This window comes from Piliocolobus tephrosceles, chromosome 1 (assembly GCF_002776525.5).
Source record: "Piliocolobus tephrosceles isolate RC106 chromosome 1, ASM277652v3, whole genome shotgun sequence".
Lineage (NCBI taxonomy): Eukaryota > Metazoa > Chordata > Mammalia > Primates > Cercopithecidae > Piliocolobus > Piliocolobus tephrosceles.
Window position 1 is genome coordinate 101,486,597 of NC_045434.1, and position 18,584 is coordinate 101,505,180.

Sequence of the window (18,584 nt, forward strand, 5' to 3'; positions counted from 1 at the left end):
ATGCAAAGAATGGCCCCGCCACTGACTGTGAGACAAGTGCAGGCTTTAGGGGAACACACTGATCACACCTTCAGGAGTCAGCACGCTGAGGCAGATTCTGTGTGTGGCCCAGCTTTTGCCCTGCCTCCACCCTGAGCTCACAGCCAGCCTTCTGCTTCCCAGCCAGTGTGCACAAGAATGAACTTCTACTCTAAAGCGGCAGTGAAGAGATGCCGCATGCCACAGAGAGCATGAGGTAGTCCGTGGCACCCTCCCTGTAGCACTAGCTGGATTTTTCAAAAATTTCATTGTATCTATGTGAGAGATAGAACATGATGTTGGAAGATACATATATGTAGTAAAATGGTTACTGTAATGGAACAAATTAACATGTTCATTGTTTTACAAAGTTACCCATCCCCACTGCCACCATGGCAAAAGTAGCTGCAATCTACTAATTTAGGAAAAATCCTCAGTACAATACAATATTATTAATATAGTCCTCATGTTGTACATTAGATCTTTGGACTTACTCACCTTATGTATTTTCTACTTTACATTCTTTGAACTGTATCTCTCTAGACACCCCCCTCAACTACTTTTCTAGTCCCTATGTCAATATGTCAATATATGTGACTTTTTTTTTTTTGATTCCACATATAAGTGAGTACATGTAATAATTTTCTTTTTGTGTCTGGCCTATTTACTTAGTCATCAGGGAAATGCAAATCAAACCACGGTGAGATACCACCTCATATCTGTTAAGATGGCTATTACCAAAAAGACAAGAGATAGCAAGTGTTGGTAAAGATGTGGAGAAAGGGAGAACGTTTCTGGACTGTTGGTGGGAATATAAATTGATGCAGCTATTATGAAGAATATCACGGAGGTTCCTGAAGAAACCAGCTGAATTTTACAACGATTCCTGCCCTTTAACTTTGGGAGAGGTCATGTGGACAGCCATGGGGCACGTGATACCATGAGATCGTCCCATACCCTCGTTCATGACCCAGTCTAGGAAGATATTTTGAGATGCTCAAGTAATCTGGGTTTCTAGTAGTGTTCCGACCACGTTAGTGCACAGAGCATGATTTGTTTAGGGGCTGATGAGGAAGGAGGCTGAGAGGCTAGACAATGAGCTCGGTTTTTAACTGAATTTTTACCTTCATCAATTTCAGCCTGTTTTTCTACCCATCATTGCACTCAAGTGACCTAGGCAGATACCATGTGAGGCACAGGTATTTTTCCAGTTGGGGAGAATGGGTTGTCTGATGTCAGGACACCCAGTGTCTAGATCTGGCTGAACATAATTGTAATGAGGTCACGTAGAGAACTCTTTGGTTCGTGCGGTTGGTTCTATGTAAGGAATTGAGACCTGCCTGTCTGCTCTCAGACTAGCATAGGACGAAGAAACCAACGTTCACCAAGTGCTCCTGGCACTTCCCATAAGTCACTGTTTAATCCGGTAAGTTCTCATTGCAGTTCTGTGAGAGGCACCATTAGCTCTCCCACACGTGAGGAAACAAAGGCTTAGGAGAATTAAACACTGAACTCATGGTCAGACAGCTTCCAAAGTTGACTGTGGCATTCACACCCAGGCCCATTCCCTTCAAAGTTAGCTACAGCAAGGACAACGCCTCTGAGCCCACTGCAGACGCTAACACAGCCCTTAACGCTGGAGTTCTTACCGACGCCTAGCTCCGTCACAAAACGAAGGAGGCCAGAGTGCTGGACTCGCCCCTGCCAGTGCCAAGCAGCTGCCCCGTGTCAAGCTTTCTTAGCCAGGCCAGGAATCTCAGAAACAGACACTACTGGGCACACACTAAGAATGGATCATCCCTTATAAATGGGGGAAAACACTCCCTGAGGTGAATCTTTTGGGTAGAGTGCTGTTTAGCTGTATTTTTCATGAAAATAATCTTTCAAAAAAAAGTGACATGTTCATCAACCCACGCTGAACTTGCTTTGTGAACTTGCCAAATATTCTCATATCCTCATGAGTTTACACTTTCTTTCCCTTATGAAATCCTTCTAAACATCTCCTGAGATACCAATATCCTCAGCTCAAATAACTTCCTTCTCTGGACTCAAGAGAATTTCCTGTACACCTCTATTGTAGCATCACTCACTGCTTCCAGTGACTTCTGCATGCTCTGTTCCTCCCACCAGACTTCTACGGAAAAAGGGTCAGGTTTGAATTCTCCTCTTAAAATAAAGCACCACCTAGCCCAGTGCCTGGTACATAATGCTGGGCTTGTGTGTTGTATCTTACTTACTAATGTGCATGTACATTCCCAGATGGAAGGGATCTGAAATACCGTAGCACTGTGAAATACATTGAGCTGTGTAAAAGTGCCTCTGAGTAGCCTTAGACAGACAAGAGAGGGATCATCTTCAAAGAACTCACAACCAAGCCATTTGCCCATCCTAGTCTTCCCCCACACCCACTACCCTCCCCCAGTCTAAACCGAACCCTACCTCTGCCTTTGGACGCCCTCTGGTGGCTCTTTAGGATAATGACCACACAAAGACGCAGGAGGAGTTGGGGGTTGGCTCTTTATTGGACAGTTACTGCTGTACCACAGGGTCAGAGTGCAGTGTAAGCAGTGTCAGAGGCCCGTGTTCAGCCCAAGAATGTGGATCTTCTCTCCCTGTTGATCACAGTGGGTAGGTTTCTTCAGAAAAGCTCCAGAGGCGGGGACCAGTGAGTCAGCCCCAAGGTTAGAAGTGGAACTGGAAGGCCTCGGTCACGTGCGGCTTCCAAGCTTCCAGGCTGGGCAGCAAGGAGGAGATGCCCATGACGTGCCAGGTCTCCCCATCTGACACCAGTGATGTCTGGTAGGACAGCAGCCGCACGCCTGCCTCTGCCAGGAGGCCTGGAAATAGAAGAAACTCCTGGATGGCACAGGGCATGGGGAAAAAGGAGCGAGGGATTGGGAACAGAGTCAGAAGTTCTAAGCTTCTGTGATCAAAGGTGCAATGAGGGGATGATGGTCTCAGAGTCAAAGAGCTGAGATGGGAGAGCAAGAGGGCATCTGCCCAGCTTCCATGGATATTCCTGACTCTCTGGGAACACCGTGACCATCAGCTGTAGCTCTTGACTTTCTGATTGCCAGTTTTAGCCAGCCAACAGCAAGGGAGAAAAGCAGGAAAGTTCCCTTGGGCAGCCAGCAAGAATAGTGAAATTAGGCCCTTCAGGGTTTGAAGGCACACCCTCCGCCAAACATGTATGTGCTCCAAAACGCCTAGCAGCCCAAGTCCCCGCGGAATGGGGCAGGTCCGAGATGCCCACCATGGCTAGAAGCTTTGTAGGCTTTGCTGCAGCTGGGCTGGCCACCAGGGACGGCCATGGGGCCAGCAGGCAGGAGTAAGAAACCTGCTCTCAATGTCCCTGAACTCCTGGGCTATGGCTCCATAGGCAGGTCCAGTGTGCTTAACACGGCGAGCTGGGAACCCACAACTGGGCAGGAATAGAGTCTCTGGCCCCACCCCTGCCATGCTGCTCTATGACCCTGGATAAGGCACTTTCCCTCTTTGAACTGAGTATCCACTCCCTGAATGTTCTGGAAACTGGCATGACAAACTCCCTGTATGGTGCAGATCCAGAGACACCCTGGGGCATGAAGAGGGGCTAAAGGAAGGTGGGTAGGATCCAATTCCAGGGCAGACTCCACCCCAGCCTCAAGGACACCAGCCAGCCCTACAAGGCCCTCCTCACCAATCATGGTAGGCAGCATTGCAGGGTCAGAGGTCTGAGTTCGGAATAGGAGCAGGGGCAGGCCCCTGCGGAGAGGCACTTCTGGCCTGAAGACAGCTCCATTGAGCCCCTGCAGTACAGGTGTAGTGCCCTGGACCAAGCCCACAGCCTGGTAAGGGGCGCCTGCCAGGGCCACGGCCAGGAGGCATTCCCCGAAGCCTTGCTCCCCTGGTGCAGCAGGGCTGTGAGAGGTGGTGACCTGTGTGGAGAAGGCAAGGCGACAGTTACTCCTCCTGGCTGCACCACGCCCACCCTCCTCTCTTGGCCGAATCACCCATTGGTAGGATGTAGGGCTCCAGCCTGGATAATGTGCTCAGTAATTCAGGACCAGAAGGGAGAGGGCAAATGGGCCAAGCTATGTGCCCTTTGGCATCAGCTTCCTGGAACAGCCAATGATCTCCTTAAAGAGAGGGCAAAGAGATCTGCCAGGCACAGGCAAAGGCTTGGAGGGAAATAGGGAGGAAAGAAAAGGAGGGAGGCAGGGCTGTGAGGAGACTCCACTCTGGCCCCTCCTGCTCTGACACAGCTTCCTGCATAGCATCAGTGGCATGACTGGCATGCAGGAGTGGAGTGGAGCAGAGGGGTGAGGACATGGAAGTTTTACTGCCTATCCCTTCTGCCAGCTCCCACTGGCTGAGCAACAGGCTTTGAAACAGACTTTGATCTAAACAGGGAACCAGAGGAGAAGGTGCCAATAGGAAGCCGTGCGAGGCAGTAGGACGTGCTGCTTGCTCCCAGAGCTTGCAAGTGAATCAAGAACCCGGGTGCTACGGCATGAATTAGGCAGAGTCAAACACGGCCTGGCAGCCACGTCGGGCAGAGGCAAACACACTGGCTCATCATTTTCTTTGGCTGTGAAATGGGGACGCTGCTACTGCCTCCATTCCCACAGCACTCATACACAAAGCAGTGCCATTAGCAACACTCGGGGCCAGGCAGTGTCTCCATTTTGCAGGTGAAGAAACTGCAGCTACCCCTCACAGGTAGACAGGCCGATGCAAGGCTGGCACCTAGGCCTCCTCCGCTCAGCAGATGGGCTCTGGAAATGTGGGGGAGAAGACTAGTGCTGACAGGGATGGGGAGGTAGCGTCAGGGAGGGGGGCGCACATCGAGGCCAGCCTCTTTCACCAGCAGCTTGGCGTTAACCAAATTCACATCCGCCTGCTTGGAAGCCTCTTTCAGGAGGCCGACAATGACTGCAGGGCTTAGGCAGTTCCCAGCATTCTTCAGGGATGTTCCTGGGGACAGAGAGAAGCCACCATGGGGTCACTGTTTGTCGAGCACCACAGGAGGGGGCAGGAAGCCACTGGCACCTAGCTCTGGACCATGGGCTCCTCGCTGCCCTGGGGACCCCAAGGGCAGCCTGCTCCAGGCAGGTCCACTTGCCCTTCAGTGGGCTCAAAGGAGGCATAATCTGGGCCCAAGCCAGGAAACCCAGGATGTTTTAACCACCCTGAGAAACTCCTCTCCAAAACTCAGTCCAACTCCACTCCGCTCCCCAACCCTGCACCTGGCTTGGCCATCCTGGCCTATCTATTATTCTCCCAGGGGACACTGGAAAATTCCCTACTCTTACCCCTCCCTGACACTCAGAGCCTTGCCAGCCTCAGGAAATCGAAGCAGAAAGATGCAACCGAAGCAACTGCTGCCCAGATCCCTGCCTTGTTTCCTTCAGGGCTCGGACACCCAGGCCAGTGGGGACCCCCTGGCTCTGCCCTTCCCTGGTATTGTCAATGCCTGGGGTTTAGCTGCCCTCACCCTGCAATCTCTCCCCAAGAGTGAGACGCCCAACAGTCCATGGGGGAAGATACACCTCTACAGGGTTAAGGAAACTGGAGCCCTGCTTGGTCATTCAACCACATCCGCACAGTAATGGATCCACTGCAAAGGTGACCACAGCCTGCTCAGCAGCCCGAGAGGAGGACAGAGGGCACTGCTCTCATTCCCACTCCACAGCTGAGCAAACACCCTGAAGGGCTGTCAGACAGCCCAAGGGACCACCTTGGTTAGTCACAGAGCACAAAGTGTCCTCCCGCCTCCTGGTTCATCTGCCCCTAACTCGCACTTTACAACTGAAGAATCCAAGCCTCAGAAAGGAGAGTCACACAGCAGGCAAGAGACAGGGCCCAAAACCAGAATCCAGCATCCTGTTGCTTAATGAGGGCCTCCCTCCAGCTATCCTACGCCCTCTCACACGAAACTCTATCTCTTGTAGAGGTCTCTCTTATACCCAAAATATCTACGTCTTAAAAATGCTACATAAACATAATTTATGAATATTCAGTACATCTTTCCAATGACTTTTTCTACCCCTCCCTTTACCACCCTCTCACCAGTAGTAAGGGAGCTATACTCAGGGTCCAAGCCACCCCCACTGCCTCTCACTAACTCTGTGTTCTGTAGCAGATACACCCAGCAGGGCAGATCCCACACCCCCTCATCCCCTCCTTCCTCTCCCTCTGCAAGGTCCCCAGCTCACCCTGTGTTATCACCTGGATGGTCCCTTTGGGGGACCCAGCCCAGGCTCGCATCAGTGTCCCCAGAGCTTCTGCCAGACCAATCCACGGCTTGGTGTGTGGAGAGAAGGCACTGGTAAGCGCCTGGGCATTAACCTGCAGAGGATGGAGGAGCGGGACTGTGGTCTGGAAGAGGCATGGCAGAGCCTGAATCAAGATCTGGCTGCCAAGACCCAGCTCCACAAGAAAGACAGTCTAGGGTCACTCATGCTTGGTGCCTGGTGGGTGACAACTTCCACCAGTCACTAACAAGAGGACCAGGACAAGGACTTGTTCCTACAGATGAGGAGAGCTGGAGAGCCAGCAATGGACACAGAAGGCCACAACCACTCAAAATTGTTCCTTTTGCCGAACTGTGTCCGCCCCAGTCCCCTCCATGGAAGTGGTGGGGCAGGGAGGGGAAATCCATGGAAGTCAGCAGGGCTAGGACCAGCAGCATGCAAGAAGGTCAGCAAAGACGCTGACCTGTCTGCATCCTCTGTCCTCTCTGCTGTGTGGGCTTCCTCAGGATGGAGGGGGCAGAGAGGCCTGGAGGGCTGGGCTCTCAATCCAGAGGTGGGAGGGCAGAACCAACAACCCCGTCTCTCCTGCCACAGTGCTGTCCTTACCAGCAAAAATTGCCCAGCTGAGGGTCAGCCAGGACAGCTGAGAACACCCAGCCCATTTCCCTGACTCTTTGACTCCATGGCCTGGGCCCACCCACACAAGCTGCAGAGAGGCTTGCGTCATGTTTTTCTGTCCTCAGGGAACTTAGAATTTAGGTTAAGTAGGAAGATTAGGATAAAACAAAACAAAACAAAAGAATACAAAAGAAAACAAACAAACACCCCATGGGACTGAACCTTAATAACAAGAAAGAACGTGGTTCTTAGAATGGAGAAGGGGCTGGAAAGGCCAAGCAAGACTTCAAAAGGAGGCAGCAAGCCCCTGGAAGGAGAGCTATGCCTCCCTCATGCACCTGTGTCTCCCAAGAGCTATGAGAACGTCTGGTACCCAGTGAAACTTAAGGAATATCCACAGACTGAATGAATGAGACAGGACTTGAAGTGTAGGTCAGGTTAAGCTCGTAGGAGACGCACATGCCAGGAAAGGCTTGATGGAAGCAAAGACAAGAAGTGGTGGTCTTATGCCATGATTTGGGGAAAGCAAGGGGGTCAGCCAGCATGGAGGGTTCCTTTGGGAGTAGGAAGGGCAGGCTGTCAAGGCAGGGTCTGAGGAGCTTACAGGGTGCAAATTTTCTACACAGGCCACACCCCCAACCACGTCCCCACCTGCTGCGTCCAGCTGGCACCCAAACAGCACTCCTTCATTCCCAAGGCATGTGGAGAACAAAGGAGCCTTTCTCTAGAGGCTGGGCCTGGGAAGGGCCACAATCTCTGCAGCAAGACTACGATATAACAGGCCTGAGCCGGGCTCTCTGCTGGCCAAGGCCTCTGCTATCAAGGCTGGAGACGGGAGGTTCCCGCCCACCCACTGCGGAGAATGCTGACTCAAGCAGATTTCCCTTATCTTTAGCTCCCAGGGCTGAATCTGTTCACCGACGCTGCCACCAGCCCCTACAAGATGCCGTCCTTCCTCTCCTCCCTCTGACTCCTGGCCCCGAGCCCCAGGTGGTGATACTTACAACCCCCGTGAGAGATTTCCCCTTCACCATGTCCACGAACTGCACAGCTATCTCCTCCCCACAGCGGCTCTGCGCCTCCTTGGTGCTGGCACCCAGGTGGGGACAGCTGATGACATTCTCATGGTCCACCAAGGCCCGGTCCCGTGGTGGCTCCTGCCCAGAAAGAGATACCTCTAGGCTGGCTGCCACGGACTTGTCACACCCTCTTGGACCACCCCAGGGAAGGTTGGAGGGAAGGCAGGCAGGAGTGCTGGTGCCTTCCACTTCTATTTTGTCAGGGTGGTCACTGGACTCAATAATGGGTTTCCTCATGAATGTTCCATCTCAGCAGAGTGGACAGAGCAGAAAGTGTGAACCAGATTCAAATCTCACCTTCACCACTTAACCACCTAGGTGCCTTGGGGGTGAACCTTGATCTAAGCTTCAGTTTCTTTATCTGTGAAATGGGTTGATCCTATCTCCCTCATAACATTACTGTGGGGATTATGCACGTTGAACATGGGAGGTTGTCAACCAATGGGAGCTACTGTTGTTGTTACTGGGCTTTTCCCTGAAACTCACCCCCCTGCATCCATGCAGCACTTGCTGTCGATGTGCGTTGCTGGACTTTTAGCACAGTGCCCTGCTCTTCCAAGACACTCTATGCAGGTAACTGCATCCTGGCTCTCATCAGAACAGGTTGTCCAACTGTGGCACCTCCACCCCCCCTCCAGGGTCTTTTCCACCCTTCTGCTCACTGAGAAGATTGCCTTTGGGAATGTTATTTAGGCATCTTCTGGCCATTCTCCTCAGGGCTCTGTTGGTCCCATTGAATTTTGACCATTTAACCCTGTGAGTCCTGGCCACATGTAACCATGTAACCTTGTGAGTCCTGTACCACCAGCAAATGGTACAAGGATGCTGAAGAGAGCAGGAGAAGATGCTATATTAGGGAGGATGGTGATACAAAGATGGACAAGGCTTGCCCTGCCTTCAGGGAGCTTATGATCTAAGAGTTGAGAAAGATGACCAAGGTTACAAACCAAAAGGCACTGTGTGCCCTGGGCTGGGAGTACACAGTGAGTGCTACAGGGGCTCAGAGAGGGCCAGTGACCTTCCAAGGACACACAGCTAGTAACCTGCAAACCACAACTACCTAATCCAAAGTCCATGCCCTTTCCCCTTCCTCACTGAGGGAAGATCCAATGTTGGGGGCAGGATCTTTCAGGAGAGGAGCCAACAGGATTCAAGTGCAAATGCACTCTTCCCTATTGGATCTGGTGTGAGGCTGAGCCTCTGCACCAGCTGGGAGAGCAGCCCACCCTGAGGACCCTGGGGGAATACTGCCAGTATCCTTGGGCTTCTGTCCACCCAGGAAGAGAAGAAGGAAAAAGGAGTGCCCATGGACACTGAAAAGGACATCTTGGCAATGGGACTGCGTATCCATCAGTGTCCCTCAACTATACGCTAAAGCCCCCTCTCTCCCTGCTCCAGACCCTCGACCTCAGAACTGATTTGTGGCTCTATCTTTGTCAATATGTTAGCAGTCTGAGAAGCCTGGAACCAGGAATTGGGTCCGCTTTAAAACCCGAGTTTTGCAGAAAACCACATAGCTGCCTCCATACCAGGCTCCGCAAGGACTCCTCAAACCACAAAGGTGTGTTTTCGGCAACACAGTTTTCTCCTGTTTACCATGGATGAAAGAGACTATAAGCTAGAGGCCTTCTGTAAAACGCCAGGCTTTCCCTGCCATGGGCCTCTCTGCTCACTCTCTCTCCCCTCCTCCTGACGCTGAGGCTGCCAGGCACTTACTTCCGTAAACACGTCCAGTGCAGCCCCGGCACACTGGCCAGACTGCAGGGCCCGGAGCAGGGCGCCTTCGTCCACGATCCCTCCACGGGCACAGTTCACCACACGCACCCCCTTCTTGCACTGGGCAAAAGTGTTGTCATTCAGCAAGCCTGGAAGAAAGCGAAGCATCTTCCTGCTGGGGCAGCACCAAGATCCCCACGCTCATCCCTGGCTTCCAGAGGTCTTCCCTTTCCTCGAGCCAGCTCTTTCTCAGAGCCTCTCTCCTGCAGGATTCTTTGCTCTCATCTCTTCCTCCTCAGATGCTCTGGGGCAGGAGTCCCTGTTACGGATCTGGGACAGACTTAGTTTAGAAACATCTTAGACATTCTTGAGATATTACTGTTTCAAGTGGGTCTGGGAATCAGAAAGCCCTGCAGGGGCTGCAGAAAGCATCCATGGGGGTCACTGGTCGTCCCTGTGCCCAGCTCACCTAGACCCCAAGCACTTCTAGCTGGCTCACTCTCCCCTATCCGCTGCAGGGGTGTCTAGCAAAGCACCATGCTCTGCAGGACCCAGGTGGCCCTCTCCCCGCAGCTCATGACCACTGTCTGGAGAAAGCCCAGATGGAAGGCCCATTTGTTAACTGGTCTGTGGCTTCTGTGAGCAATCCACAACGTAAGGACACACCTACCTGTCGTGGAGGGCAGGAGAGGAGTGTGCACAGTGATGAAATCACAGAGAGGCCAGATCTCCTCCAGGGGCAGCTGCTGAACACCAAAGGAGGCCGAGACCTCTGGGGAAATGATGGGGTCATACCCTATAGTCTGGTGGGAAGCAAGAGAGAGGGAGAGTGCCATTCTTAATTACTAGTAGTGTTATTATTAAGAATGGCAAACATTTTTTGAGCATTTACCATATACTAAGTACCACGCTCAGCTTAATTAATTCTCCAGTTAATTTACCATACACTAAGTACCATGCTCCATATACTAAGCACCATCTGCCATATACTAAGTACCATGCTTAGCTTAATTAATTCTCATGACAACACAATGATGCTGGGACTGTTCTTGTCTGCTTGAGAGCTGAGGGAAGCAGGGCTTCCACAATGAGGAGGGGCACAACCAGAGCTCAAAAGAAGGTGTGTCTGCCTCCATGCTCTGACCACACACAGATGCAACAATAGCTCATGTATGTCTGGACAAGTTGGAGCTTGGAGGTCCTTAGAAATCAGGGAGCCCTGAGGGAGGGAGGGCAGTCATGTGGGGAGCGGACAGCCAGGAAAGGGAGGAGGAGAAATGGCAGCTGCAGCTGGAGGGTCCAGTCCAGAAAACAGACAGGTGCATCAGGTACTAAAACAAAGTGAGCAGAGGCGAAGGAGGAGGGCAACAGGGGTACAAGGCAGGACCCGGAGCGGGAGTGAGACTGCATGCCCTCTAAATCAGGAAGCCTGGCCTGTGTCCTCCCCCAGTCACTGCCCACTGTGTGCAAAGGTACAGGTCAGTTCCCCTGGACCTGGGTCGTCAATCCTAAATGAAGGAGCTGGGCGGATCATTGCAGCCATCCCTCACTCTCACGTGCAATCACTGGGAATTATTTGAAGAGAAATCCCCCTTAACCCCGAGAGAGAATATAAAGAGTGAGCCCAGGATTAGACAAAAACAAAGAACACACAGCATAGTACTTTAACAGCAGTGTCTCTGGGTAGTGGAATTATTTTTCTCCTTTATACTTTCCTGTGCTTTCAAGTTCTCTACTACATTATTCATACATTACTTTTGAAATTAGGGATACAGAATAGATACTTTAGAACATAATGGGAAAGCTGGGTGCTATGGTTCATGCCTATAATCCCAGCACTTTGGGAGGCTGAGGCAGGAGGATCATTTGACCCCGGAGTCGGAGACTAGCTGGGGCAACATAGTGAGATCCAACCTCTACAAAAAAATTTAAAAAATTAGCCAAGTGTGGTGGCACACACCTGTGCCACTCAGAAGGCTGAGGCAGAAGGATCACTTGGGCCTAGGAGGTTGAGGCTGCAGTGAGCCAAGATTGAGCCACTGCACTCTAGCCTGGGTGACAGAAGAAGATGTCTCAGAAATAAAATAAAATAAAATAGAACATAATAGGAAAGAGGACTTCAAATTCAGTAATTCTAAGGCAGAAGCTAAAATGGTTATGATTAAGGTGAAGCCTCTGGATCCTTTTTTTCATCATTAGCCTTGTGGAATAAGGAAAGCCAAGTGACCCCACACCAACCATCAGGCAGGTTTGGCAGAAAGATGCTGCCTCCCCTATGCCCTATAAGAACCTCCAGCTCGGAATGCTGGTGGTCTTTTTCAGACACTGTGGCTCCCCTCAGCTCTAAGCTACTCATTTCTGGTGGGAGGAGACAGTGTCCAGGGGAGGAGACGGGATCCCTGCCATCCCCTGCCATCATTGTCACAAGTCTTCTTTGTCTGCTGGTCCTGAGGCCGGCCCGAACAATGGCCCTGTTCTTCTCTAATCCAGATGTATTTTTTTTTTTCTCATATGGAGGGGGGAGAGGAAGGGAGCACCAATAGAGATCACAAGGTCCAGCCTGACTGACGTCTACTCCATGCTCAGGAGCCAAGAACAACCTGGGGGCTGGCAGGAGGAAGGACGCTGCAGGCTGAGCCTGACCTCCTCCACAGACAGGCGCCTGGGGCTGGAGGGAGGGGGCTGGGGAGAGGAGCAGGTGAGCATCTTCCTCAGTGGTCAGCGAAGCACTGACCCAGCTTCCTTCTTTCACAGAGAGTATCTCATTTATCTGCAGATGACTGCAGGGAAGGAATCTGGCTGAGCAAACCTCTGTTCTCATTTTCCATTTGAGATAACCAGGGCAGAGAAGAGCTGAACTCAGCTGGGGGTTGGGGTTCTGACACTAGGAGACAATGTTGAGGGGATGGAAAGGGTGACAACAGGCCCAGGACACACGTGCCTGCCAGGGTCCTGATGTGTGCTGGAAAGGGTCAGATGTCCTAATATACAGACACTGGAGCACCTCTGGGTACACACAATTCAAAGACTACTCCCGGAGAGAAGCCTTGGGGAGAAACATGAAGGAGTCCTCTCACCTCAATCCCAGCCCCAGGTCAGACTCCTGATGTTGGGGCAACAGAGGAAGCCTCACATTCTAAGCAGGACTCCAGGGCAGCTGGTGGCTCCTACCTGCCTGAGGCTACAGGTAGGAGCCTCAATGATGAGGCTACAGAAGGCAGCCCTGAGAGGCTGTTATGCTGGCCGCAGGGCCTTGCTGGCTTAGCAGAGCAAAGAGGAGAGCAAGGAGGCCTCCCGGTTAAAGAGGCTCTGAAGAAGAACCCTCACCGTCACCTGCTCTCTCCGCCCCATAGCTGAATTTTTAGTTTAGCATGGGAACTCTCCCTACCAGGGCAATGAAATCTTAAACAGAGATCCAAATATAAAAACAGGTCAATTCAAAGCTGCAGAGGTGAAGGCTCAAAGTGCCACCACCTGCTGTCTCCCTGAGCCCCTCCTTGCTCCCACCTGTGTCCTGAAGGCACCTTGCCAGAACCTGAGGCTCTGAGAATCACTGCTCTGGGCAGTAAGCATTCCAGATACACTGGATATTCCAGATATACACTGAGATAGGAGCTGCCTATCCTGGAGAGTGTCTGTCCTTGGAATAGCTAAGCATACTGGCATGGCACAGGGCCTGTTTACCTACAATGGATCAAGAATAAAGTCAAGTGGTACTGGGCAAAGAATGCCAGCCTGGAAGGCTGAGCCAGAATTCACCAGTTAGTAGTCGCATTATCTTCAGCATATCATAGAACCTTCCTGGGCCTCAGTTTCTCTATCTATAACCCTGGGATAATAATTCTGACCCCGCAGAGTCATTTCAAGCACAGGAACTGACACAGCAGACCTCAGCAAACATTAGCTGGACCTGAAAGAATCCGTGATAACTGGTGCCTCAGGTTCAACATCCATCCCTCTGGGCTAAAGCTGGATTCATCACAATGCTGGCTACAAAGAAACTGTTAAGAGATGCTTGTCTGTTCCCTCTCCAAAAACCTTGATAAGAAAGCACAAGGCTCGCTTCTTGATTGGTTTGTGCCTCTCAACACATTCTAAGGAACACACCAGCATGAATGAGTTGCATCTCTGAGGTCACGACCTGTTATTCAGCAACACTATTGAGAAAAAGTCTCACGCAGACAGAACAGTATAGAGCGTAAGACCTGTATGACTCAGACCACAGGCAGGCTGCAGGCTGATCAGGCCAGAGCGTGAGGAATGTCACTTCCCTTGCTCCGGGAGCCATACTTCTTTTAATGCTGCCAAACGTCAGGTTACCTTTTCTATCAGCTATGCCGCTGATAACCACACTGCTCTTTTGTAAACCAAAGTCCTGCTCCCCTAGAAAAGCTTTTGACAAGTGCTTCTACACCTAAAACTTGTCTAGCTGCTTTTTGGACCCACAAGTAGGGTGCAGAAGTGCATTCTAGCTAAATTTCCTGTGAGAGTGCCCATCCATTGTAGCCTTCACAGGTCTTTTCGGACCTGATTCTGCACCCTTAAGTATTAACTACCTCTCCTTGCTTCCTGCCATCCACAAATGACACATGGTTCAGGCTGTCGATGAGAATGGTGGGCAAGACAGAGCCTGGCACTATCGCATACAATCTCCCTCCAAACTGAGGTGGCCCATTCCACAAAACACCAAGCACTAATCCCTTCAATAGCACCAAGCTCAAGGGGCTCCATCTGAACCCCGAGGGAATCATGACTTACCGAAGTCCACATCTATAAACAATCTAAATGCCCATGATTGAGAGACTGGCCAAATAAAAAGCAATTTATCTGTGCAACAAAATTCCACACAACTGTTTAAAAATATGCTAGATTTAGTTGTTCTGAGATAAACATGTTTTTTTCTTAACATCACCAAACAATATTCTATTCTTTGCAGCCATAGAATCCTTCCACAGTCATGGAACTGTACGCATTCTGTGCAAATGCATAGAAAAGTCTGGGATGACATGCTAAACTGATGTTTACCGTTCAGGTGGTAATCAAGTATAGCCTTGTCTATGTTTAAATTTATATGAGAATGCATTCCTTTATTACACGATTAAAATATATTTTTAAATAGTCCAGGTATATGACACCTACGGATTTCCATACTTTACCAGTTTAATAATGGTTTCCAAAGGCAGAATGAGGTTAGTTTGAAATAACTTGTGTTTAATAAACACTTATCCTCTTTTCCTGTCTGGATGCTTATACGTCTCTTTCACAATATGTTCAAGAATCTTCCTTTCCCTTTAGAAAATCTTGTTCTCCAAGACCACTGGAACTGGTGAGCTCTCCGCCCTGAGACAAAATTCATCCAGACTCAAAAGTATGATAATGACGTGGTCGAGGTAAGCAGCTGAGCATGAGGAGAGGCCACTTAGACCCTCCGGAATGATGAGGCCCAGGCAGCCCGAGGGGCTGAGGTGGGAGGCAGAATGATCCCAGCCATGTTTCAGGGCTTTACAAAGAGCATGTTCTGGAAGCAAGACAGTTAAGAATGACCCTCCAGAGACATCTGGACAGAAGAAATGCAAAGTGAAGGCACCGGCACCCTCTGTACCGTGCTGGGAATGGGAGTCAAACATTTAATGGGTGACCTGCCCTGAGGCACAGATTAACACTGAAATAAGCAGGCCGTAGACATCTCTTTCAATCAAACACATGCCCGAGAGGTGTCAGCCATTTCCTGACACTGATGCTCCAGGTCCCAGATACTCCTGCACCTCTCGGAAGCAGCCTAGGGTAGAGAGTTGGGCAGTGCCAGATGAAGAGACAAGCTTACCTATCACCTCAATCATTCAGGAATGAGGTGGGGCTTTTCATTTGGTTTAAGTCACTGCCGAAGTCTCCATGATGAAGAATGCTGCTGAGCCAGGAATTTGATGTGTAGCGGTGCCACGGAGAAGGAAGGCCTGGGAAGGGGAGTCATGGGGAAGAGGACCCCCTGGGGAAGTGGGCAGGAGCCTTGGAATGACCACTGGTTTGGAGCCTGTCTCCAAGTTACTGCTTCATCAATGAAAAGCTCACCCATTTGGCTATGAGTGCTCTTAGTTTTACTTAACCCCTGACCTCTGCCTTTTAGATCAATATTCTCCATGGGCTAAACCTTGACCCTTGATCCCTTACAAAAGAGGATGGAGGAGGGAGTGCTCTTTGTGGCTTACGGCATCCCACCCTCCCTGCACAGAGGGCAAGGTTGTGGTTTGTTTACATGATCAATGATCCTGCTGGGCTACATTTGCCTCTCTCAGGAGTCCAGGGGTCAAGAATACACCTGGCCCTTCTCAGTGCAGAGGCTTAGGAAAGATATCTTGCTGACTTAAATGAATAAGGTGGGGAGTGGAGGCAGGAGGGAGAGGATAATATTCAATGTGTACAACGCGATGCGCACCAGGCTCTAGGCTACTGTCCATTTGCTATGAGTCCTTAGGCATAAGCTTACAAATTCTAGATGTCAATGTAAAATGAAAGGTTAATCTATTAAGATCCCTTCTAACTCTAAGGTAGGAAGGATGTAGAAAAAGAGAGAGCTCCATAGCAGCTCTATGCACACTTCTCTAGATCTGACATGATCTGGTTGTCAAAACGAATTTCCTAATGTTTAAATAAAGACTCCCTGGCTGCCGTTTGACCCCATAATCCCTGTAATTCCCTAAAACAGAAAGTGAACAGAGAGATGTCCGATAGCAGCCTTACTGGGTTCATCTCTTTGGCCTATCTGGGAAGCCCTGCAGATCCTCTCTCTTAGCTGAACTGCCCCTCTCATTTGCAGGGGCTGCTGGATTAGCCCAGGTGGATGGATGGTACTGCTACCAACTGCAACCCTCCCTTAGCCAGAAGCCTACTGGGCTCCCAGAGTAGGAAAAGGAAGAGGCCTGGGGGAAGACAGGAGTCAGGTGTCATTTCTGAGACAGGTGTGAGGTCTTCCAGCCACCATAAGCTCTACCATCATATCACAGTGTACATACAAGCATTTTAAAATCTTTTCTGAAACTGGAAGGACCGATGGACAATGGATGTAAGGCTCTACTGTGAGGCCATAAACTTGTTCCTGTTTTCTAAATTATCACAGGAAAGCAGACACAACAAAACCAGGAAGGAAAGAAAGAATGGGCAGGACACAAGCACTCTGCCTGTGATGTAGGATAGGTAATCAAGGAAGTGCAGCAACCTTGGTGATCCTACAGTCAACACAATAAGCCTTGGAATTCATATTATAAGTGAGCTCATTCAAGCAAAGCTGTCTTCAGTAGGGAACTTCCCATCTAGACAGCCTGTGCACTTTGATTTTTCCTGTCCTCAAACTGACCCCTGCTCATTATAATAGTAAAAAACACACTCCTGGGTGGAGATTTAAGATGCTGATAAGACATGCGCCGAATGAACAAGCATGTACAGCTACTACTCATGTGCACCCAGAGGACCACCCGAAACATGCTTACTTGTAATTGCTCTTCCCACCTCCTTATGAATAATCACGTAAAGCTCCCATAAAGGGAGTTTCTCCAGCAATAATCAACACTGCCTCATTCTTATGAGCAGCCCACCCTAAATTCTCTCTCTCTCAAGCTGTACTGTCTGCTTGCACTGAACTTTCAAAATATTCTTTTTCCTTTGCAATAAACACCTGCACCGCGTCTCTTGTTTAAATTCTTTTAAACTAAGACGATAAGAACCAAGGTCTCAAAACAGCTATCAACATCTGGTTCACTGGGACTCAGGGCTATTTATTCACCAGAGAGCTAAAGGACCCCCACCAAGTATTCCCAGCTTTTGAGTCCAGATCAGCAGGCCAGTGTTCTCTCCCTCCTTGGCTTTAACGCTTATTTAGATGGGGGCTCCAAGAGAGGGTCAGACCCTCCAAGAACAAAGCTTCTGACTTCTGCCCAGACATGCTGCCTTTTCCAAAAATGCTGCACAAAGTCCCACATCACAGGATTCCAGCAACATCCTACCTTCATCCCAAAGGACTGCATCCGGGTAGCCACCTCTCTCCCAATCCTGCCCAGGCCAAGAATTCCCAGGGTCTTTCCATTCAGCTCTGTTCCCATGAACTGCAACCAAACAGGCAAAAGGAAAGAAACTGAAGTCAGCAACATGAGTGGACCCTGGGCCCTGAGCCCAGGTGGGGCGAGTCAAGGCCGCTGCTCACCTTCTTCCGCTCCCATTTGCCATCCTTCATTGAAGCCGTTGCCTGGGGAATCTGCCTGCAAGGATAGACACAGGTTCAGAGGGTCCACTTGGACTCCCGCCAGCCCAAGAAGGAGACACAACAATAGGTTTGCGCAGTCACTGCCCGTAACAGCCACTCCCCCAAGAACTGGGTCTGGGGGTTCAGGTTCAGGAACACTGATGTGGGGTAAAGGGAAAACAGAAGAGAGAAACCCTTGGCAAGATCTGCCTTAGAAAGCCTGGGATTTCCGTGACCAGTCAGGCGCCTGGAAGGAGGTACGGATTCTACCTCAGCCACTGAGGCATCAATCAGAATGAGTTTTTTTACTTTAAGCAATTGCCAATCCTCCAGGGTCTGTAGGGATAACTGAGTGGGGTACTGGGCAACTCTGATGACATCGCGTACTCCAGAAGCTCAAGGAATTATTTTCATCTTCCAATTTCATCCAGCACCATAACCTACGACGTCTTCTATTATTATGAAGAGAACACCTAATGACCTATGCTTCCTTGAGAGTTTCTTAACTCCGAGGGGCTTAGACTAGTCTGGAGTGGGTGGGTGGATGCCAAAGCTTAGACACTTCCATTCTGTCCTGAACGCGTGGTCCCAACATTTTTAAACATCCACACCACCTTCCTGTCCCACCACCACCAAAACACACACACACACACACACACACACACACACACACACACACACACA

General features: G+C 50.3%; 1 protein-coding gene across 3 annotated transcripts in view; it reads right to left on the minus strand.

The window, feature by feature from the left end:
- Positions 1–2,518: 2,518 nt before the first annotated feature.
- The window catches only part of PHGDH (phosphoglycerate dehydrogenase), a 30,577-nt gene continuing 14,511 nt past the window's right edge, over positions 2,519–18,584 (minus strand). Inside the window, exons 4-12 of one of the 3 annotated variants that reach the window (XM_023222716.2) lie at positions 17,862–17,916; positions 17,665–17,763; positions 10,338–10,470; positions 9,668–9,816; positions 7,877–8,029; positions 6,216–6,348; positions 4,844–4,974; positions 3,698–3,935; positions 2,519–2,855 (exon numbers count right to left, since the gene is read on the minus strand). In XM_023222716.2, coding sequence (XP_023078484.1) covers positions 2,701–2,855; positions 3,698–3,935; positions 4,844–4,974; positions 6,216–6,348; positions 7,877–8,029; positions 9,668–9,816; positions 10,338–10,470; positions 17,665–17,763; positions 17,862–17,916 — 1,246 coding nt within the window. In that variant the 3' untranslated portion in view covers positions 2,519–2,700. The remainder of the gene's footprint in view (positions 2,856–3,697; positions 3,936–4,843; positions 4,975–6,215; positions 6,349–7,876; positions 8,030–9,667; positions 9,817–10,337; positions 10,471–17,664; positions 17,764–17,861; positions 17,917–18,584) is intronic. The other 2 variants (XM_023222718.2, XM_023222717.2) reach the window with 2 other exon arrangements.